The 25,430-nt window shown below is 29.0% G+C and overlaps 1 protein-coding gene across 7 annotated transcripts; it reads left to right on the plus strand.

Annotated features, from left to right (window-relative positions):
• Positions 1 to 167: 167 nt before the first annotated feature.
• Stac (C2 and C2B_Munc13-like domain-containing protein staccato) lies at positions 168 to 25,137 on the plus strand. Of its 7 annotated transcripts, none has more exons than XM_070298547.1 (19): positions 168 to 225; positions 6,498 to 6,656; positions 8,477 to 8,726; positions 17,519 to 17,683; positions 17,758 to 17,936; positions 18,261 to 18,305; positions 18,389 to 18,548; positions 19,986 to 20,509; positions 20,686 to 20,835; positions 20,916 to 21,053; positions 21,139 to 21,330; positions 21,421 to 21,715; positions 21,876 to 22,234; positions 22,355 to 22,544; positions 22,632 to 22,938; positions 23,321 to 23,401; positions 23,909 to 24,032; positions 24,119 to 24,312; positions 24,550 to 25,136. In XM_070298547.1, the coding sequence occupies exons 2-19, from the start codon at positions 6,508 to 6,510 to the stop codon at positions 24,642 to 24,644; spliced, it is 3,597 nt and encodes a 1,198-aa protein (XP_070154648.1). In that variant the 5' UTR covers positions 168 to 225; positions 6,498 to 6,507; the 3' UTR covers positions 24,645 to 25,136. The 7 variants fall into 7 exon arrangements, with proteins under 7 accessions (XP_070154648.1, XP_070154645.1, XP_070154646.1 ...); XM_070298544.1 differs by lacking the exon at positions 168 to 225 and adding an exon at positions 1,043 to 1,532 and having other exon boundaries at positions 24,550 to 25,137; XM_070298546.1 differs by lacking the exon at positions 168 to 225 and adding an exon at positions 5,731 to 6,006.
• The last annotated feature ends 293 nt before the right edge of the window (positions 25,138 to 25,430 follow it).

The following is a 25,430-nucleotide window of genomic DNA, read 5'->3' on the forward strand; positions in this document are numbered from 1 at the left end:
AACTAGCATTTATAGCTTTTGTAAAAAAATTAATATTTCCTATAAAAAAAACAAAGGTAACATTTTCATATCATAATGCTACAATAAACGTTATTGATGTTTGGCAATGCTGTAACGGAGAAATACGTATATAGTATCAAGCGAAATGGCGCCTGCGTTCATGCACCACAACGATCGGGACGCCAGTCTGGGTAGCAGCTTGCCAGGAATCAATTCCGTACACAGGTACTGGTCTAAAAATAGTAATGGAATGCATTTGCATTATTTTTTTCATAGAACATGACATTTATTGCGATAATCATTGTGGTAATGACAAATGTGAGGTTAGATGTTCTTTGTATTTGTTACGTTTTCTATATAAGTATTGACTTCTTATCATTAGATATACCGTTATATCAGTGCTATCTAGCAATCGTTTGACATTTGTAAGAAAAATATTTTGTGTGTAAATTTATATATTTGTATTTTTAGTCAAATTGATAGCTTCATTACAATAAATTGATACAAAACTGATATACACGTTATATATATGTGGGGTGTATTACATAGTGTGTAAAATGCATATTAATTATACGTTTTATATTAGTGATTCGTCGATATGAATATTCCATATAAGTTCAACAATGAGACAATACAAAAGATGATGTCACCGAAGTGACAAAAGCTCCGCGAATGTTGAGTCATTTACATCTGTGCGTCTTGTGACATGAAATTTTATTTAATTAGCCTGATAATAGTGGCTATGAGAGAAAGATAAGATAATAGATTAAATCAACTAAGTAAAATGTTTTTTTCATAAGCGTGGTAACATAATTTCTTCGTATAATATTTATTTAATTTATTTTATTACTTTTATTTAATTTAAATATTAAAACAAAATTAAACTTAAATTTTATTAACGTTTAATTTAATTTATTCTTTATTTTTTGTCAAAACGAAAAAAGAAAATAAAGCCTTTTTATAAAATAAGATATTGCAAAAAAGTTAATATTATTTGAATATATATAAAATACAGAGTTTTTTGCTATGCGCGACGGATAAGAAAAGAACGTTTCTCTCGCTTGACAATAGGTGCCATCTACAGGGCGATCAAAAAGTACAAGTGACTGGTAAAGTGATCTCATTTGCGAATAAGTGAGACGCTTACTAGTTGCACCTATATAACTGTTAACACCAGCCGGCATTTTTTCGTTGTGGAACACACTCGAATTTCTCCCGTATCCCAAAAATTGATAATAGCAAGAAATGTTTTCGTAAGTGCGCGTTTTTTTTTTTTTTTGTATACGTATACATAAACGTTTTGCGCAAGTTCCACATAAGCACAAAATAATCACATGTTTAAAATAATACGGTACATCTTTTGGAGAATGCTAGATTGCATATAAATAACTTCTAAATACCGGATAAGTTTGAAGAAATCGAGCTACGAAGATGGACGAGGAAGCTATGTGGAAAGATTTTTATCGCAAGATTGTAGAAGAGAAATTGACAGAAGAGAATAACCAACAAGAGAAATCGGAACATGAGATAAGGTAAATTAATGTCAACCGCGTTTGATCATTTCTTATGTTGAATTTTGTTCTGTATTTTGTACTTTAGTTTCCCGCAAAGCATATATCCCGAAAAGAAAAATACAGAAAATGTCATAATTCTGTAAAGAAAATTGAAAATTATTTATTAATAAAGTATAAAATCAGATTATATATATAAATCATAACTTTACACATAAATTATAAAAATATATATTCAAAAATTATATTACTGTACTATAATATTACTGTATTAGTGTCAATAATTTTAAAAGAAGAAGATAAATACTGATTGTGTGTGTGTGTGTGTGTGTATGTGTGACGTATTTGGCACGAAACTGAAACGTCAATAACAGTGAGTTCTGCATGCATACTCATAATTTTCACGGTTGATGATAACGTCCTATGATAGACTAGATGAATGCTCTTAACTCATCGGTGAAGTATTAAGTTAGATTGTATATAAGCAGACATGCATATATAAGATCTATTAATAGAATGAGATCAACATGAGGCAGTTGAGAGTAGGGATTATGTCCGAGCTCTGTACCTGTATGTAAAACATATAAATGTATCTATCTATATATATATGTATATACATATCCCGTTCCACAAGAGCTGGTGTGCAAGGTCATTATGATGTTACATGATTCATACGTTCCAACGTCTTCATGAAAAACAATTAACTACAGATGTCGCGAGAAACGTGAAATCGACCATGAAAAAATTTGATCAGATTTAATCCGATTTTATCGATATAAATAATCAATTATAAATTGTTTCTACTATGAAATAATATTAATATCTATATATGTGTGTGTTTAAACACTTGAATCTAAATGTAAGTTTAAATTCATACAACAAGAATAAATACTAATTACAATTATAAAAAAATATATATATATATAATATATATATATATAAATTATATCTAATACATTGATTAATAAACGCAACTTTGCGCTTATTTCTGTTTTTATAATATTTCTGACGGTTCTCTAAAAGATTTGATGATACTGTTGTGAAAATAACGCGTACGACATTGAAATAATCGATGGAAATCCCTGGTTTTGTTAGAACGGCTCTTTAAGAACGGCTTGATAAAAAAAGGAAAAAACATTTTAAATCATCACTCTAGGTGAATAGCTCGCGTATATAAATTGATTATTTGGTACCATCTCAATGAATTTCAAAGTTGCATATATATATGTATATGAGTACGTAAAACAGCCACTAATCTCTGCGGAAACGATCGTCAAATACTTAGTATTTACGAGATCAAAACAATGAAAATTTTTTTCAAGTGAAGTTTTATACACAGGGTGTCCCATTTTAAAGGACCCACTCAAATATCTCAGAAACACTGCGTTAAATCGAAGAATGTTTCAAACAAAAGTTGTGTGGCTTCAAGGGGGCCATAAGATGGTGACAATGATTTGATCTTGGAAAATCATTTGAAGGTCATGTGAAGATCAACTTTAAAATCGTAAGTAGAAATCCCCATTTTTTATTTAGTATTCTTGTAGCTGACATCGAGAGCTTTTCAAAACACTATAATAAAGTATTTTTTCATTAAGTATTTTTTGAGTTATTTTATATTTTAATCTGACATATTTTGATATAAAAAATAAAATATTTCGTAAAATATTCAGTTTTCGATAATTTTACCGTAATACTTCTATGTAGAGAATAATAAGACAAATTAATTAGTATCAAAAAAAACAAATAATTGTTTTAAAAAATACATTGTAAATAATTTTTTTAAAAACAATTTTTTTTTATGTTAATTGATTTGTCTCATTATTCTGTACGTAGAAGTATTACGGTAAGATTATCAAAAACTAAATATTTTACGAGATATTTTATTTTTTATATCAAAATATGTCAGATTAAAATATAAAATAACTCAAAAAGTACTAAATAAAAAAATACTTTATTATAGTGTTTTGGAAAGCTCTCGATGTCAGCTACAAGAATACTAAATAAAAAATAGGGTTTTCCATTTAAGATTTTAAAGTTGACCTTCACATGACCTTCAAATGATTTTCCAAGATCAAATAATTGTCACCAACTTATGGCTCCCTTGAAGCCACACAACTTTTGTTTGAAACATTTTTCGATTTAACGCAGTGTTTCTGAGATATTTGAGTGGGTTCTTTAAAATGGGACACCCTGTATATAGCAGCAATATGAATTATGTAATTTCGCAACGTCGTAGATTTTGAACATATTAAGACATCACAAACTTTAAAACTCATTATAAAATCTAACATTTTATTTGCTTGTAAAGTACTAAAGCATACAAAATATTTAAACATTTTTAAGAATAAATTATAAATATATAAATATATATAGGTTTATAAATATATATACATATGTATATAAATATATATATATATATTTATGTTATATATTTATATTGTATTGACAAATTTGAAATTGAGAACACGATAGTGTGCGTTCCGGCCTGGCAATATTATTTCGAGGTTATTCATGTTATTGAAGACTGCCTTCAACTTACATCACAATAAATCTTGCGCATATTATTTACAAAGCAACACGTCAGTTTGATATATCATTATAATATAGTATTTAAAAATTGATCTAATAACGGTTAAGTTTAAACAATAAAAACAAATGAGCCATTTACAATAAATAACAAACACGCTATTTAATTTTTATATAAATTTTTATAAAAAATATTGTGAACCTGCAACATTGTTTCGTCAATTTTATACAGATTATAAATGACATATAAGTTTCTATCGAGTGTAATGTAAATTATGGTTCGCGATTAATCGATTAATATCAAAGACGATTATGAGAAATTTTTATTATGAGAAACAATCCAATTGAACTACGTAGCCTTCAAGATTACTACAATGCGTCATAAGAACTTAAAAGTAGATACAAAAAAGAATAAAATAAGATGAGTATAAACGTACATTTTTCGAGCGACGCGATTGACCGCAAAATACCCGACTGGCATGCGACATCATGAATCACTTCGTTCTTCAGTTAAGAATAAAAGAGGCTCAAGAAGACGCAATGCATTGCTTCGAAAAAAAGAAAGGCAGCAGTGACGCAAATGAACAAACATCTTTCTCCTATTCTTTTCGCTTCGTAATTCGAGACCGTATATCTCTCGTTTTATTTTTCGTATAAGGTGTTCAAAAAAGCTTTAGACAAATTGTTCCCAATATTACTTTGATTATTAATTGAGGATCATAATAATTTTTTTAACTATTTTTCATTCTTCTAAATATTCTTCTAAAAGAAATGTACATAAAATAAAAAAAAATATACATTTGATCAAAATTATTTACTATTTACTTAATTGATTAGCTGAGATGATTCAAAAAGATTTTCCTTTCCTTTTTTCTGTTTTTTATGCGTAAGTTATTTCTTATAACAAACTTGAGTGATCATGTGATGCTTTTATATACGTTATAAACTAAATTTGTGCTTATCTATCAATTGTAAAGCTTGTTTATCTGATACTGCGCATAATAATTGATATGCGATCTGACTTCATAACAGTTGTTAACATGTATTTATAAATCTGTAGTAAGAAAAATGTTGTAAAAAGCAATATCTAAAAATAAAATATATTAATAACCGATAATTGGAGAATAAATCAGAACTATTATAATATATAATATCGTAGTTTCATGCAGCTATCCAAGTAGCAAGATGACGTCAAATAACGTTTCAATGACGTCTTATTGACGTTAGAAACGTCATTAAGACGTTATTAAGACATCATTTAACGTCACCTTGTTACTTAGATAGATATCATATTATCTACAACTTATTTTCTATCTTTTTGAGAACGTGTTGAGTCATTATTGTAGCTATAAATGCATATAAACTATTTTATTAAAAATTCATAATCACATTCTCGATTATGCAATGTGCTGCATATGAATTTTAATTATCAACACATAAGAAAAGAAATATAATATAATTTTAACTTTATTAAACGAATTATATATTGTATCCATATTGATTTTGACGTAATAGATTATTTTTTTCTTTTGAGTTAATCTTATTAACTTACGTAATTCTAATTATATCTCTATCGCAAATTATTTATGTAATCAGATCCCAGACAACATGTTAGTACTGCCTGCTTATTAATCTCTTACCTGTTTCTCATTCGAGTGTATACTCAGTTTGCAAAGAAACAGGACTGTGCGTTTTACCAGTATCGAAACAAAAAATTACATAAATCTAACACGATCCGATTTACTTTCGCAGAATCTGTAGTATGATTCACGATTGTGGGGATCTCGTATAATTTATGTTGCATGTGGGATTCCATTTACATAGCGGAAAAGTAATTAAGTTCTGATTTTTATATGACCAAGTCGTAACATTGTGATAGTCAGTGCGAACGAAGTCGCGTAACGTGAACATACATAGTTCAAGAAAAATAACTTGGTGATTTAAGAAAAATAATCCAGCCTACAAAAATGTGAGCAGAAACGTCAATTCACTGTCAAACTAATATTAATTACTACAGTTGATTTTTTGCATATTGAAAAACATAAGAAAATTTTTGAACATAATATGCTGATATCCAGTGCATCATATTGTGGTGTTGTGCTTTGTAACAAAAATTGATTATTAAAGTAAAGTTGAATAGTTAAAGTGCGTACGTGTGTAAAGAAAGAATTCGAAATTATCGTAAGATCTGTAAATTCTTTCTAATTAATTTTTCTTTATGGTTGTAAGATTCTATTCTTTGTAATATATGCGCGTTCTCTATTTAATTTTAAATTAAATAAATCTTATTACTTAGTTTAAAATCATAAAAGTTAAGATGTGTATAAAATAAGGTTTTATAATATAAAAGTTAAAGATAATAATAGTAAGCGAAAAAAAAATATTTTTCACCTGATAATGTAGCGTGCTTTTCTGTATCTTGCGTGCGTTTTCGTTAGACATTGTGTGTTTCTGCTAAAGGACTAAGAAAATGAAAATGGCACACTTTGAAAAGCTGAACGAAAAACATCCATATTTTCTGATTGCCGCTATTCGAATGTCTCAAAAGCCGGAAGCAAAAGAAGTGACCGTCGCAAGATTTTATTGGAAATTTGCAGCGTTCAACTTTATTCATAACAGGTGAAACGAGAAGATTTTCATGCGTGTGCAATTTGTATGGAAAAGCTTACATTGCGTTTTAATATGGTAGTAGCATTGTAATATTTTTTGTGAACCACGCGCTTTAGTAAAGCCACGCTTTTTAACGATTTGTGCACACGCACATATATTTTTGCCCAAATTCCTAAATACCTCCTAAATTTTTCCATATTTCTTTCCTTTTTTTCTTTCTTAAAATTACATTTAAAATATATTTATTTTAAATATCACATTTTAAGTCTAATGTTAAGTATCTCATTTATAAATATTCATCCTCTAAAATATAATCTTAATAGTAGAAATATTAAATCGACTTAATATTTAAATATTAAAAAAGCGCGCTATAATGTATCTTCATGTTTATTCCATTACTTATACAATTGTTCAGGCAATATGAGTTTTGTAGTAGTGCTATTACAGAGGTGCGGAAACATTGAATGTTGATTTTATTTCTTAAATATACAAGGTGTCCCATTTTAAAGGACCCACTCAAATATCTCAGAAACACTGCGTTAAATCGAAAAATGTTTCAAACAAAAGTTGTGTGGCTTCAAGGGAGCCATAAGATGGTGACAATGATTTGACCTTGGAAAATCATTTTAAGGTCATGTGAAGGTCAACTTTAAAATCTTAAATAGAAAATCCCATTTTTTATTTAGTATTCTTGTAGCTGACATCGAGAGCTTTCCAAAACACTATAATAAAGTATTTTTTCATTAAGTACTTTTTGAGTTATTTTATATTTTAATCTGACATATTTTGATATAAAAAATAAAATATTTCGTAAAATATTCAGTTTTTGATAATTTTATCGTAATACTTCTATGTAGAAAATAATAAGACAAATTAATTAGTGCCAAAAAAAACAAATAATTGTTTAAAAAAATACATTGTAAATAATTTTCTTAAAAACAATTTTTTTTATACTAATTGATTTGTCTCATTATTCTGTACATAGAAGTATTACGGTAAGATTATCAAAAACTAAATATTTTACGAGATATTTAATTTTTTATATCAAAAAATGTCAGATTATAAAATATAAAATAACTCAAAAAGTACTGAATAAAAAAATACTTTATTATAGTGTTTTGGAAAGCTCTTGAGGCAAGCTACAAGAATACTAAATAAAAAATGGGGGTTTCCGTTTAAGATTTTAAAGTTGATCTTCACATGACCTTCAAATGATTTTCCAAGGTCAAATAATTGTCACCATCTTATGGCCCACTTGAAGCCACACAACTTTTGTTTAAAACATTTTTCGATTTAACGCAGTGTTTCTGAGATATTTGAGTGGATCCTTTAAAATGGGACACCCTGTATATCACTCATCAGACATTAAGCTCATATATGTATGTAAGTGCATTATATGTAGAATATTGCTTTAACGTTTTATTTATTTTATAAATATCTTTATTGTATAATATCTTCTTTATAATCAATATCATAAAAAAGTACCTCTTATTTTAAACAAAAATATTTAAATAAAATATTAAACATTCCTTTGGTACTTATATCTTTATAGCAAGGTATTTTTTTTACATTTTTGTTTTTTCAATATATAAAAATATTAACAATACACATGATATTTTTTCTTCTATATGTTTTAAATAATATAACAATTACAACTATATTTAAGAAGTAGAAATTTCTTATATTTTAATATTTTACAAAATAAAAGAAATTTTATCTTTATATAAAAAAAACATATATCAACAAAATACAAAATTTTATAGTAAATTGTAAAATTAAGATATAATTAAACTATCATTATTAATATGAAATTTTTTATGTACTTTTAGAATTCAAGAATCGGATGGCAGCTTTTTCGAAAATCTCGGCACACTGCTTGCAGAAAAAGTTCGCGCTCAAGAACAAGCAGAAGGTCCGCTTCCAAAGAAAGAGGATGAAAAGCAAAAAGAAGAAGAAGAAGATACCATAAGTGAGGAAGAAAGTATCGATGAGCCAACTGAGGCCCTGCTGGAAACTGACAGCGATAGAGATGAAAGTGAGCATGCTCGGAATTTTTTGGCCGAATCGATAGGCTTAAACGTGAGTGTTAAATATTTTATATTATTACTAATATAAAACGTACCAAAAATGAATAAATATTAACATAATAATAAATTATTAATGGATTTTTGCATATACATAATTTTTCTTAATTTTTGCTTTTAAACGTGACGACAAAAATCATACAACAGCTTTATTTCACTTTATAGTATAATCACATTTTTATAAATAATCCTTATCTTTATAAGGTAGTATATATATAAAAAAAAAAACATCACAATTTATAAAATTAAATGGTTTAACTCGAATCTCTCTTAAATTCAAGCACAAGTTCTGCTCAAAATTTGTAATACGTAGCCAATATTGGAAGATTAATAAATCTTTTTTTAGAGACGATATTATTACATCTTATTTTGAGATTCTAATTTAAAATAGCTTGTTATATCATAAGTTATTAATGACTACTTTCGGCATGAGAATGAATTCTCACACGTTAACGGCACGCAGAGTGTTGTCTGGAAATACTTCGAGTAGGTCCATACCGTATCCTTTACGTCAATAGATAACGGATGGTCTGTTCAAGATCAGAATGGCTCTTTACTATCTGTAATGCCTGCGCACAGCAGTCGAAAGAACTTTTATACAACACGTTATATTCACACCGTATATAATTCAAGACAGATTCGTCGACATGGGAGAATAATTTTAAACCGTAATTGCATTAACTGTGTGTGAAATTAAATTACACGAAAGAAACTTAGCACATTTGACATTCGTAATTTATATCCACATTATATACATAAATGCCTCAAAAAAATTGATTAGAGACTGTTTCTTATATGAAAAACGAAAAATCTTATAATTAAAAATAACATTTCGTGGAACAATTTAAAAATTAAAATTTGATAGATTTAGAATATTCGTAAATTAAGTAATAAACAATAAATTCCGTTATTTCACCGTTAAGTTCATAAGTATGCATCATAAAGCTATTTTACATATCTGTTATGTAATTCTTCACATATTTTCTCTATAGTTACAGCATAATATATAGTTATACATTTTATATTTATGATAGATACATATATATAGGGTGTTTCATTTTAATCTCCTCAGGCAAATATCTCAAAAACCAAGCCCGGAAGAGAAAAATGTTTCAGACAAAAGTTATTTGGTTTCGAGGGGGCCATAAGATGGTACCATTGGTTTGACCTTGGAAAATCATTTGAAGATCATGTAAAGGTCAACTTTAAAATCTTAAATGGAAACCCCCATTTTTTATTTAGTATTCTTGTAGCTGACATCGAGAGCTTTCCAAAACACTATAATAAAGTATTTTTCCATTAAGTACTTTTTGAGTTATTTTATATTTTAATCTGACATATTTTGATATAAAAAATTAAATATTTCGTAAAATATTCAGTTTTCGATAATCTTACCGTAATACTTTTATGTACAGAATAATGATACAAATTAATTAGTGCCAAAAAAAAACAAATAATTGTTTAAAAAAATACATTGTAAATAATTTTCTTAAAAACAATTTTTTTTTTTATACTGATTGATTTGTCTCATTATTCTGTACATAGAAGTATTACGGTAAGATTATCAAAAACTAAATATTTTACGAGACATTTAATTTTTTATATCAAAATATGTCAGATTAAAATATAAAATAACTCAAAAAGTACTTAATAAAAAAATACTTTATTATAGTGTTTTGGAAAGCTCTCGATGTCAGCTACAAGAATACTAAATAAAAAATGGGGGTTTCTATTTAAGATTTTAAAGTTCACCTTCACATGACCTTCAAATGATTTTCCAAGGTCAAATCATTGTTATCATCTTATGGCCCCCTCGAAACCAAACAACTTTTGTCTGAAACATTTTTCTCTTCTAGGCATGGTTTTTGAGATATTTGCCTGAGGAGTTTAAAATGGGACACCCTGTATATACATATATATATATATATATATATATATATATATATATGATTCATGCTTCTGCTCATTAGAGATCAAAACTTTATATTTTTAGTGTATTACTGTATGTCCTGCCACGTGATTGTAACGATCGGAAATGGTATTGATTTTTTCAAAGGTCCTCAGTCCGACACGAAGGGTAGTCGAAGTTAGACGTTCCCTTACGTTACCATATAAAATCATTTTTTTTTTCGACATGAAATAATGCGTTTGATCAAGTTTGACGAACCATTTTTTAATAGTGAAGAAAAGGAGAAAGAATGCGTAAGTTTGAAATTGGTAAACCAATTTACTTGCACATTATGTTGCCATTCTTGCACTTTATCTTAAATTTATATATATTGATATACTAAATATTTGTATAGTAGATGCAGTTTGTATTAGATATCTCCGTAGAAAAATATTTTATTACTTATTAATCTGTAATCACATATAAATAGTTTGATTGCAAAAGATTTATTAAGATGATGAATATATCCTTTCATACATTTCTGCAATTTGTTTTGCGTGACGTCATATGCAATAAAATATTCCAATAAATTTTCATTCGAGAATCAGTCGTTGTTCTACGAGCTTAAAGTTGAATTTCGATACAAAATAATCATCAACAGTTAAAATGGTTAAATTTTTAGTCAGTCAAATAATATTTTTATGCCAGAGAAAAATAAATTATTATAAAATTTATTAACATATTAAAAAATTACAACATATAAAAAAGATATATAAGAAATTATAAAAGAAATGCAGAAATTGAACAATACATTTCTCTCTTTTTTTTTCTTTCTTTCCTGGTATCTGTATTATAAGCGATTTATACGATGTGATTCTGAAATATATATAAAAGTGTTGGTCGCAAATATTCTGAATATAATACAATTATATACATTCACACGTGCATCCTCCATATGGGATGTTATGCCTGATCGAGTAGTTAAACTTAATCTGAAATGAGATCCACGTGTCTGTGCGTTAGCAAATGCACAACGTTACACTACCACAAAGTCTTTTAGTCGACGTACGACGATTCTGATCCGTCGGTCCATCTATTCCTGGCAGTATGGTGCTCGCCTCCGTCAAGTTCCTGTCTTGCCTTCTCACGCTGATTATCCTTACCACCTCTTCTAGCTTTATCGCTAATTGCTTTAATTTAATTAACTGGATTCAAATATTTTAAAAATATATTTACCTCCAGAAGTCCTAGAGCAATTAAACGTAAATGTATTTACGCGTTTGTACGATTAATGTGTGGATAAATCAATGAAGAGTAGCGAATTATTATTATTATCTGTTTTAAATTCGTTTTAATATTTGAAAAGATTTTTGGTGATTTGTGCAAGAAATGTGTATTCTCAAATTGAGTATAGATTAGTGAAATAGAGATTGATTTGTTATGTGTTGTGTGATTCTGTGCCCCACAGAAAAGAGTAAATGTCATCAGAATAATTGCAAATACCTTACTAAGAAAATTTTATATTTTTTTTCATAACTTAAATAGCGCACATTTCTAATATAAAAGTAAGTTATGTTTAACTTTAATTAATAAAAAATATCATATAATGTGAGAAAATTAAAACTAAGTTATAACACAACTAGAATCTTTATTTTGATAAAAATTAAAAAATTATTTAAAAAATAAAGAAAGATAATTTTAATAAAAAAAAAAATGTTGGTATAACGAGAATATAATAAAAAATATATAATATATTTATAATATATGTGCGAAAACAAATATAATTTTTCTAATAGCTTATTCAGTTACAATGTACATTATGTAGTTACAAGCACTTCAGTTTTTGATATTTGCTAAATCATAAAAATAAATCGCTACTGGGAAAACTGGGTTGGACTATTTTTTCTTTTTTTTCGTCCGATAGCCTTTCGTAAAACTGGCAAATTGTCAGAGACAGTTTAAAAACGAATCGAATCGTCACGTGATGTCACGCGCGTCTCGATATAAGTCTTATAAGTTTCTTATTTTTATCAGTAACAAATTCTTTTGCATATGAATCTCAAATACCTTTTGTTATTACATAATTTCAAAAGATTTTTGTATATATATAGAAGACATTTCTTAAGATATTTTTGTATATGTAATTATGTTGTTCAGTATATACATATAATATACCTATATTGCACATAAAGATAATAGATATGCTATAAATATTCAAATTTATTAATATTTTATATAAAATAATGGTGAAATCGTGATTGTTATGACATTCATACATAATAACAAATATATATTATTCTCGTGGAAAATTAGAATCGGCATTAGAGTAGGCGTAGAGTTAGACCGGCTCAAAATTGCATAATTCTATGAAAATTAAACGAGGACGGAATGAGAAGGAGAAAAGTATGTGGCCCGTGTATACATTCACACATTCTATTTATCATACAACGGGTGTCTCGATACGCCTTGATGCCCAATGAACTAATTGTCGGTATATCAACTTTCATTGGACGTAATTGCGCGAACATATGAACATGTGGTTACACTTGTCCTGTAGGTCACTCTAAACGGGATACGACACAATTCTTTTGTATCCAGATTTGCTAAGTATTTTCAGTCTGTTTAAATACATAAGGGAACATGATTTTCTTTCCTGAGAACATACATATATACGTATCTTTTCCTTGCCGTAAAAAGACGAAATAGAAGATTAACAAACTATTAATGCATAGTAAATATTTTATAATATTGTTTGTTTAAGAGAAGTTGTTTTCATCAACATCTAATTTAATCGTAAAATATAGTGCGATCTAAATCTCACTGTCAGAGTCAATTACGCTTGCCAACTATATCTACCAACTATATCTGCCAGTGAACATTGAAATTGAAGGCTATGCCCCAAATTCTGGTCTTTTCACATACACAGAGTCGCTGACTTTTCAATCTTTATTAAAAATTAAAAATTGCTATGTAAGAAGAAGAGAATATAGAAAATATAAGAAAAAACTACGGTAGTATTTTACTAAAATGATAATAGCATCTTAATAAGAAATTTATAGTCATAGCTTATTATCATCAATATTCTTAATTTAATATTCATAATTTTTTATTTAATAATTTGTAAAAATTGTGTAAGATAATAATCTGATTTTTTATATGTATCTGATTCTTAATATGTATCAATGTATTATATGTAAAACACTCAAGATGTTCATACTTAATATTATTGACTATTCCAAAAAAATTGTTATCGTAAATCTGTGAAAATAGTTTATTTAAAAAATATCTATGTGTTACCACATTATCGACTTTTTTTTTTGCAAGAACGATAAGAAACATCTGTAGGTGTTAGAAAACCGCAATTCCAATAACAGTATAAAACTATGAATGATATTATATAACACTTGCACTTGCTACAGTTTTCATACTTTTTTAAATTTGTTAGTAAAACATATACATTCCTAACTGATAAAGCTAATAATATAATATTTACTAACAACCTGAAATTTATCACGACAACTCAAATTTATCTGCTTTCTTAAAATATGCGGTATTATTAACTTGTTTTTACTCTGATAAATTGGCAATAAATTTTTTATCCATCATCTGTAAATGCCTAAAGAGACATCGCCAAACAAACTTCACTTTTTAATATCGCACACGTAAAAATAGATAAAATAATTCATTTTTAAAACTTAATTGTAATTGTTTTAATATTAAATAAAATAACTAGATACACTGAGAATCTTATTTAATAGCGATGATCTTATCCTAAGTTCGTTAATTGACGTAATCGTGCACGCTTGTATCAAACCACACTGATATCGGTTGATTCCAAAGTATTACGATTTATGCACGCTACGATCGATTGCGATCGTCGATTATGCATACATACGGTCAAATATGCAAAGACTCGTGGTATTATCGATAAGAAAGGTCGTGGCCGTCATGGAAGTTCATCTTTGGCCGACAAAGTACGTTTGATATCACAACGAAATTCGTCGATCGCGCGTACGATTAATCGGTTCTTTCTCTCTACGGTGCTGTCAGTAATATATGAAACGCTTTCGGAAAACAATCTTTGTCTAAAGCAAACATTTTTATTATTCTCCATTGGATGTGATCACAGGGATCATTGCGCGGTCAATTCTTTGTTCTCACGCAAGATCCGTGAACGTGTCAGTGTGAACAAGTTTGACGTGTAATTGAGGCCAGAATCCGTTAATGCATAAACGTCATTGTTCTTAGCTAACAATATGATCTTCTGTCTTGCGTTTCTGCGGGTCATTTTCGCGTAGCTCTAGATTCCTCTTCTCTAAATCCGCTATTTGTTATCGTCGTCGAAACCATTTGAGACGAATCGTCTAAGAAAATTGACAGCATATCACGTTCATTAACGAAAAAATTACGATTTGATTGTACATTTAACAATGACTCTTTTGGACATACATAATATGTATCATCGGAGAACTGAATGTATAGCTCGAAGTGATTACATGACCGTTTGTGTGATTCTTGTGAGTTTTGTTTGTAAGTCCGGAAAGTGAAAAAATAGCTACATGAGATTTAATATGGTGAGCACAAGTCCGCCCATAAGGGCGACCACCCTTAATCGTATGAGAAATATTTTTTGCGGAGTGCCGAAAGCTGAAATTGAACGTAGAACCAATGCACTTTTGCAATCCATGACGGTGAGTTTGATCATTAGCTATCCTTAATGGTTGTGATTAATGATGAGGAAAATTCGTAAAACCATCTACCATCTTTTTCCAGAAAAATCAAATATTATAACTTTGACAACAAGTTTTATTAACTTTTACATTCCTTTCTCTTTCCTTTTCCGTCCTCTTTCTTTCTCTCTCTTCCTCTTTGTACGTTGTATTCATCTTTATTTTATTTATATATATGCTAATTAGAATTCTTCTTTTATATATAATTTCCTTATTCTAAAAAAATTATTGAAATGAGTTATATATAAATGTCATATTATATTTTCAATTATTAATCACAAGTTATAAATCTCTTTCTCTTTCAACTTAAATTATAATAATTTAAAAAATTCAAATATATTTTATGCTTTATGTGACATATTTCACGAGTTTTCTAGTCTTACGTACATTATATATTATAATAAATCATTTATATGAAATTACTCTTCTATTGTGTGATTATATATGTAACAGTATTATTTTAAAAATATTAAAGACTTTGTACTTTGACTCGCATACCTTTAGCGGAGCTTCGAAAATAATACGCTTCAAATTGTCTTATATTATTGGCAAATTATATTGTCATAACATATAATTAGGAAATTCACAATTAAGTGAATTATGTGAGATTCAAGTTAAGCAAAATAAAACACATAAATAAGCTATTAATGATAATTGATAAAGAAATATCTTATCGTTATATATATATATATATATATATATATATATATATATATATATATATATACACATATATACAGGGTTGGGAAAGTTACTTTATAAAAGTAACTCGTTACCGTTACCGTTATTTTTTCTAAAAAGTAACTCGTTACCGTTACTCGTTACTAATTTTAAAAAGTAACTCGTTACCGTTACAGTTACTAAAAAGTAACGAGTCGTTACAATTTCCGTTACTTTTTTACAATACAAACTAATAAATTATTTTGCATAAGAAAAACTTTTAAAAAATTGTAAGCAAGATTTCATTCAAGGTTTATTACAAAATAAATGATTAAATTTTATCGAAATTCTTTATTAATTTTTAATAAAATTTGTTGCTCCATAGTATCATCATTTAAATGCCCTCTTTGTGGTGTTAATACAAAGCCACCGATGCTAAACATTCTTTCTACAGATGCACTGCTTGGTAGAGCTGTATTATATTTAATAAAAAGTTTTTTAAGTTTTGGATAGTCGTTTAACATTTCTATATTACAATTATTTGATTTTAAAAACCGTTGCGATTCTTCTTGTTCAGATTCATTTTGCACCGTTTTTTGCTCAAAAATGAAAAAATCATCGTGATCGTCAGATTTTCCAGCTTTTGAAGAATTTTCAGTTGATCGGATTCCCAATAAATCCTCCAAGTAATTTTCAGCACGTTTTCTTTTTTCTCCGGTTAACCAGTTTAACTTAAATTTTGGATGTAAACATGCTGCTATTATTAATTCTTTTGTTTCAAATATTGTAAGAAATTTAAAATCAAATATAGTAAATTAAGCGACATTGTTTGTTTTATTGAAATTAATACTTTTGAATCAATAGTTTAAAATAAAATAATATTTTTCAATTAAATCCTTATTTAAAATTAAATAACATATGTATTAATCAAATTAATAAGTTACCTTTTATTTAAACCTTGCTGAATAGCTTCAACTAATGAATGGCAATCTATAAGGTCAGATTTATTGAGATTTTCTAATTTTCGTTGCAAGGTACTTAGAACTGGTAGTAAATGAGAGCTCTGCTTTTCCGAAAAGATAAAGCTCTCATTGGATATCGCGCGTCGCGTCATCGCACTGGTTTGCAAGAGCCATAAATTGATCAATCACATTCAAGCATTTTTACAACATAATAAGAATGCTAATTGGTCGATTTGCTTACGGCTTTACGGTTAAGATAAAAATTTTATCACGCACAATAGCAAGAATAATATCTTAAATAAATCAAAAAATTTGAAAAAAGTAACGATAAAAGTAACTGTTAAATTCGTTACTCGTTACCGAAAAATGTAACGAAGTTACTTTTTCCGTTACAAATAAAATTTGTAACGCCATTACCGTTACAGTTACCGAAAAAAAGTAACTGTAACGGTAACGGCGTTACAAGTAACGCGTTACTTCCCAACCCTGCATATATATCTCTTGCTACTTCTTCGTGATTAATATTATACTGATGTACTGTTTACAGATTGAAGAACTTTATGCTACATTGCTGTATATGACACAACATCAGATTGGCTTCGACGTTTCTAGAGAATGTAGTCAAGAAACTCTTTTGAACCATTTACAAAATGCTTTTAAAGTCGATAACGAGACACACGAAAGAGTGTTGGAAGAAACGAAAAATCTCGAGGTAATTATTTTTACAATTACTTTTTACAGAGAGATAGTATTATATATTTAATAATTTTATTGCTCATGTTTTAGCCACCAGAATTGCATCTGAATGTTGAAGTGATCGAAGCCAAAGAACTAGTCTCCAAAGATTCTAACGGTAAAAGTGATCCTTTCTGTGCCCTTTATCTCGAATCAGCCCCGACCAGAAGATATAATACTGCCGTAAAAACTTGTACACTCAGTCCAATTTGGGAAGAACATTTTGAATTGTGAGTAAAATATTCACTTTTCTACTTTTGTGAAATAATCAAAATATTTTAAATTTATTATCATATTTTTAAATTTTTAGTAGAATTCATTAATCTTTTTAAATTATCTAAAAAAGAGTATATACAAGCGTATACAAAATGTTTTAAAAATAGTAATAAAAATTTTTATGCTATAAAAATTTTATTACTATATCAAATGTCCTCTAAAGTTGATAAATTATATGTTACATTTTAAAAAATAATCAAAATCTAAATTTTGCCTTATATTTAAAAAAAAATTATATCAGATTATTGAGTTATATATTTTGATTACTTATTCTTTAGACGATTGGAAGATCCTGAAAACGACATCTTGTGCCTTGAAGTATGGTAAGTTATACTGTATACTGCTTGTATAAAATGTATCATTATTAATTATTATAATTCCATGATTCCAATGCAATGTATTCCAGGGATTTTGATGCTGCCGAAACCGTGCCTGAAAAAATGAGCAAAGTTAAAGATGTTAAAGGTGTTCGTGGCTTAGTTAAGCTAGCCAAGGAAATTGCAGTAACAGCTACGACTGGTAGTCATGATAATGAATTCATTGGTCGATGTCGAATACCATTAAAGGTAATCTAAAATTTAATTAATATACAATACATATATATACAGGGTGTCCCATTTTAATCTCCTCAGGCAAATATCTCAAAAACCAAGAATACTAAATAAAAAATGGGGGTTTCTATTTAAGATTTTAAAGTTGACCTTCACATGATCTTCAAATGATTTTCCAAGGTCAAACCAATGATACCATCTTATGGCCCCCTCGAAACCAAATAACTTTTGTCTGAAACACTTTTCTCTTCCGGTCTTGGTTTTTGAGATATTTTCCTGAGGAGATTAAAATGGGACACCCTGTATATATATATATGGATGATTGCATAAGTTCGTGCCCGATTTTCATAGATGGCATTAAGTTACTGCGAAGTTCTATTGTTTTCGTGTGGTAATTGTTGCTTACATCGAATAGATGACGTTGTCTTATGTCAATTTAGCGTCAGACATTGTTCAGATAAGTCCATTTGTGCATAAGAGAAATCATTAAAAATGGAGAACGAAAGGTGCATTTGCGACATGTAATGCTATATGAATTTCGAAAAAGCGTGATTGTTGGGATTGCACAAAAAAATATTCAAAGCGTTTATTTGAACCGCGCTCCTGCTCTCCGAACAGTCAAAAAGTGGTTTGGCAGATTTCGAAATGGTGATTTCAACATGGAGGATCAACCCCGCTCTGGACGGCCTCTTGGCATTGATGATGACATTGTGCATGCCTTAGTGGAAAGAAACCCAAGGATTACAACTGAGGATATTGCTGAGAGGCTGAACATCGATAATTCAACCGCTTTTCGTCATTTAAAAAAGCTTGGATACATTTCCAAGCTTGATACGTGGGTGCCGTATCTCCTGACTGAAAGGAATAAGCTGCAGGAAAACTGCAGGAATCGCAATGGGAAATTCTGCAGCACCCGCCATATTCTCCAGATATTGCGTCTTCAGATTTTTATCTGTTCCGGTCTTTGCAGAATAGTTTAAATGGCAAGAATCTCAATTCCGAGGAAGCTGTTGAAAACCACCTTACAAACTTTTTTCAAGAAAAACCAAGTTCTTTCTTCAAAAATGGAATCGACAAGCTTATAGATCGTTGGAAAACCATTGTAGAAAAGAATGGAGACTATATAATTGATTAATAAAAAAGTGTTATCTCTAAATTATAATCTATTGAAGTTTATATTTAAATCGGGCACGAACTTATGCAATCCTCTATATATATGTATATAGTATATTTGTGTAAAATTATTACTTATATATAATTTATATATATAATATTTAATTTAAATATACATATGATTAACTATTTTTCTTCTTTTATTAGAAATATATTTGTTAATGAAACACATTTAGTATTGCATTTTAATATTATATATATTATATAACATTAAAATGCAATGTATGATCTTGTATTTTTAATATTAATTATACGTTTTATTTATATACATTTTTCTAGGATATACCAACAACGGGACATACTATGTGGTACGGTTTAGAAAAAAAGAACAAATCGAAACGTCGGGGCGTTGTGAAGCTCCGATTGTCCTTTAGCGCGGAACATAATGCACAAGTGGCCGCGCAAGAACATCGACATCTGTTAAGAGTGTTGCTACTTCATGAGATTGAGACGGAAAAAATCGAGAAATACTGTTGGTGTGGTCGTTGGTCGGGACCGGCCGAAGCTCTCATTCTTCAGCACAGCGCTCAACGTGGTTTACTAGCTAGAAATCTCGCTTTGGCACAATGGGTCGAATATGCAAGGATTCACCAAGAGCATCCATTAAGTTTCACAATTTTTAATAAGCTCGCGATTGATTTGCTCAGGCCAATGGACAACGGCTTGTTCTCTGCTGACGAAACTAGATTATTCTGGGATGCCACCAAAAAAATTTTGTATTCATGCTTAAATAGTATACGAAAAATTCGAAGACTGATTTTGGGAGATAAAAATGTCATGGTGCAATTATCCGCTATTTTAGGGTAATTATTTAACACTCCTATCATTTTATTAACACTATCATATTATATATTTGATTGATGCTATTAAATAATATTAAATGGTACTTATATGATTACCAGTAATAATTTAATATAGAAAAATTCTTCAAAAAATAAATAAAATATATCTCTACGTAAATTTCAATTATTTTATGTAGGATATTATCATCCATATCTTCTCTGAAAATTCCTGAGGACATTGATCTTTTTCCGGTCAAAATGTACTCTTGGTTTCTTCAACCTGATGATGACAAAATGGATGTACTTCAAGCTTTGGAAGATACTATTATACAAAGCTGTGCAGAGTGGTGAGTGTGTATAGAATGAAAGTTATAAATTTAAAATATTTGACAATTTTACTCTCAAGGCATATTTTGACATGTTCAAGGTTTGAACACATAGTAAGCAATAATTCGCCTGAAACAGAATCGGACGAAGATGCACTTAGGAATCAAATTAAAATAATTCAACTAATTAGATCAGATTTACAGAAAGCTATTGAGAATTATGACAAATTATTTATAAAGTAAGTCATTTTAAAGAAAATGCACAGAATAAAACATACTCGATAAAATGCAAATAATATAATAGATCAATTATAAATTTTTTAGAAAAGTAAACGTTCCGTATGCAAGAATACTGTATATCGCGTATGAGAAGAGAATCAGTGATATGTGCATGATTATTATAGAGGATGTGTGTGCCAGATTAAAGCGAATTGAAGTTGATAGCACCGACAACGCGGAATTAAGCTTAGGCACAACGCTGTTTGAGCTTTATCTTACGCTTCAAAGATATGCTATGTGAGTTTTTATAATTATGCAAAATTTTTATACGTGATATTGATAATTTAAATCAATTCGCTCATTTGATCATCGATATATTAATTACAGGCTTGGTCAGGTACTTTGTGCCGAAGGACAGCTGGAGGAAATGAAGATACAAAAGTATCATGAGTGGTTTCGAGGTGGTGTCGCGCATTGGTTAGACATCGCAGTATACAAAGCACTTAAACGCATTGACAGAGCAGTCGAGATCGACACTTTGCAGGCAGTCGACAATAGCGTACAATATAGTTCAAGCGCCGTAGATACATTAACAACTTTCTATCAGATTAAAGTCTTTTGGACGCAACTTGCGTGGCCAGACGTTGAAGGTTCCTACACGTTCATAGCAAAAATCATTGACGTAAGTTTAAAAATTTTTTTATCTAAGGTTTAATATAATTAATATAATATATATACACTTTATTATAATAAAAAAATCAAATATAAATAATAACAGATGAAAAAATAAAATTAATAGAAATAATTTTAAATAACGTATAATAATTGATTGTTTGCCATAGGACATTTGTAAATGTTCAATTGCATATGCGGATAAGATGGCAGAAAAAGCAGAAATGACAACGGAATTGGAGCAACTCTCGCAGAGTAGCGTTTATGAAAAGAAATTTACGATATCGACGGCCTGGTGTTTTGCAATTAATAACATCGATTATATTAGAACGTCGATCGCACCATTGGCAACAGATTTAGGACTGCAAGAAATCGTAGAGGCTTTAGGGGAACACAAGACTCAAGAAGAGGCTGATCGTTGTAGACAGACTCTTCAGCTTATTATTGATAACGCTACAGATACTGTGAAGAACAAGATCATAGATTTGTTGGAAGTCGTAGCTAACAAAATGGCTCCTGCGATGAGCAGGTACGTCAAATATTAAAAAGTTCGTTACCTTCTTTACATTAAATAATAATTTTTTTTTTATTTATAACAAAATTTGTAACGCAATTTATTTTAATAAGAGATTCGCTCTTGCGTTTTCAGATATCTCATGGAGGGAGCCGAATTAATTGATACGACTAGCAACGCGATGGATCGTCTGCTACAGTATTTGGATAATAATCTGACAACGTTACATGATAATCTCAACGAGGACAACTTTAATAGAGTTCTCCTGGTGATTTGGGAAATCATGTCTGAGACAATGTATAAGCTAGTCAACACTAATTTAGAGGTACATATTTATCGAACATGCAAGCATATTTTTTTTTTATCATATAGAGAGCTTTCGTTTTTCATAAAATAACATTATTGTTTACAGAAACGACGACCGCCAGCATTTTACTCAAACTTACATCGAACTCTTCACACGCTCATCCGATTTTTTAATCTCGGTGCCGATGAAACAGCGAATGTGCAAGTTTTAGAGAAGATCGACCGGCTTTTAAAATTACATGGACTTGAAACTGCTGAGCTCATACATCATTATCATCAGGAACGTTTAGAGGAACAGAAGGAAATTGAGGAATCTATTTATGGTCTTGTCACTGTCAAAGCACATTTCATCGATAATTCGTTGAATATACAGATTCTGAATGCCAGGAATCTTCATTGTATGGATAGCAATGGTGAGCAAAATTCTACGCATCAATAAAGGAATATGAAAAATGTTTGCTTAATAATGTAAAATTAATGTTTGCAAAAAAATGTTTGCAAAACAACAATATTATCAGATAAGAAACGGTTGAATAAATACCAAGTGAAGTTTTTGCAGTTACGAAACAATATAAATGGTCTTATAAGCGGAACATTTGATGATACAAGTAATAGTTACATAATTTAAGACAAATTAGCGTTTGGCGTAATAAATAGTTGCTATAAAACGGATTTGTATAATTGTTTTCTTATCATGGGAATAAGTGGTTATTTCAATTTTAACGTTTGATCGTTAGCGTAAATAATCGCGGACCCTTCTTAAAAGAAGGAATGATATTTTTTTCGATTTTATAGGCGATTTTATAGGCAAGCTGTCTACTCTCGAGCGCAAACTGCACTCAAAATCTAAACAAAGATCAAAAGAAGGGAAGACAAGTATGTAAAAGCAAATGTGAAATAGGGTTCTCCCTCATCATTGTTACACGTTTCTCTATCAGATTGCCTGCACTCGCGAAAATATTAAAGCATTTTGAAAATGCATGACACGAGCAATTCTATATTGACGTTATATAAAAATAGAATAATAATCTTTAGCGAATACAATGATCTTCCTGGCGTTAAAAATTCAACACTAGCACGGAATATTGCTCACATCGATTATCTATAATCTTATCTATATATATGGGGTTTTTTAAAATTATTATTATCGATGATAAATACGGAATAGTAAAATAATTAAACAAAGAAATTATCTGGCATATAACTGAAATTATTTAACATTGTGTAACTAAATTAGAATTAATGTCCTCATTGATAAGAATAGATTATAATCGACAGTGATAATCATCTTCACCCTGCATGAATAGTTTCATACTGGGTTTCTTCAAATTTCGAACAAATGTTTATGATATATGAGATATAAATTTATTATGTTTATTACAGGCAAATGCGATTCCTATATAAAGATCAGATTATTGCCTGATGAGAAATTTACTGATATTAAGACACCGAAAACGCGTGTGCAGAAAGAAACGCTCTTTCCCCTTTTCGACGAAACATTTAGCATGTTAGTAAAATAGCTAATTATTAATCAAAATTATTAATTAATTATATATAATATGGTATTCATAAAATATTTTTCTAACATTTTAGTCCTCTTACTCCGGAACAAAGAGCCATAGAAAACGCTATAGTAGCGTTTGAGGTAAAAGACAAAGACTTTCTTAGATCGAGATTTATGGCGGAAGCTTTCTTACCATTTAGCGAGATTCCTGACACTGAACCAGAAACTGACTTTGCAACTTTAGAACAAGTTCATTTGAAACTTTCCCGTCCAACCAAAAAAAGTATACATTACAAACTAAGTTTTTATAGCAATATATTTCAGAAACAATAATTCATAATTCGTAATAATTAAATTGTTAAATTACAAAACTAATCATAATTAATATTATATTCAATAGTTTTTATTTTTATTTCTAATTAAAAAAAACTATAAAACATGTCTATTAAATATGCGTATAAATTAATTATGTGCACTATCGTGAATTTTATATTAAACGTGAATTCAAATTGATTCAAAGGTACGGACGTCATTCGCGCATTGGAGCAGCGGAAAGGAGACAATCAGGCGATGGATTTCATTTCAAAACTCAACAATAAAGCAAACTCTAAATGATCTACGTGGAGCTTTGATATGGATCTACGTTTGGATCATTTTCGAAAGTACTCAATGCAAAATATATTCAAGCAACTCAGTCTATATAAGACATATCGATGTTAATAATATACCAGCGTTGCCTCACGAGAAGTCGCTATGAATATTTTGTAACAAATGTGTTTTAGTCATCGTGTTATTATCATAGCGCGATGTTTATCTGACAATAGCATGATACTTGCGAATATCTTAAGGTTGTACATAGGTTCGATTATTTCTATAAAATTCAAAAAAAATCGCTGAATATTGCATTTTGAAACTTTAAACAGAAAACAGTAAGGCTGAGTAAGTGCTATTTGTAAAAAAGTAATACTTGTATTTATTATAAATAAATAATTATTATATTGAGAAACTAAATATTTAGAGATACTTTTGTAACAAAACTTATGCTACGACGTAATGCAAATTTAGGAGATTATTTTATATTGTATATGTGTAAGCAATATATTGTTATATATCAGCAAATAAAATATGTATATAGATTCAATAATATTGAATGATTTATGTGCGTGTTTTATATCTTCAATGTTCATATTATCATTTTAACAAATATAATTTTATCTTATACATGAATACGCATCTATGATAAATCCATACAAAAAAAACTTTACATACACAATGTAAATTTAATAAATTTTTTTAACACCAACTAGAATACTATAATCGCGCGCTATGCGCATTCCATTCATTTTATATGTATGTGTGTGTACTTACTTACAACACACACACACACACACACACACACAC

This window comes from Polyergus mexicanus, unplaced genomic scaffold (assembly GCF_030449975.1).
Source record: "Polyergus mexicanus isolate NDT 795.1 unplaced genomic scaffold, iyPolMexi1.0 SCAF_7, whole genome shotgun sequence".
Taxonomy (NCBI): domain Eukaryota; kingdom Metazoa; phylum Arthropoda; class Insecta; order Hymenoptera; family Formicidae; genus Polyergus; species Polyergus mexicanus.

What these genes read in the sequence shown, in the direction of transcription:
- Stac (XM_070298544.1), top strand. Translation starts at nt 1,432, where the DNA reads ATGGACGAGGAAGCTATGTGGAAAGATTTTTATCGCAAGATTGTAGAA. An exon ending in ACGCTTCAAAGATATGCTAT is followed by an intron (nt 21,331 to 21,420) that starts GTGAGTTTTTAT and finishes TATTAATTACAG; the next exon opens with GCTTGGTCAGGTACTTTGTG. An exon ending in ATGGCTCCTGCGATGAGCAG is followed by an intron (nt 22,235 to 22,354) that starts GTACGTCAAATA and finishes TTGCGTTTTCAG; the next exon opens with ATATCTCATGGAGGGAGCCG.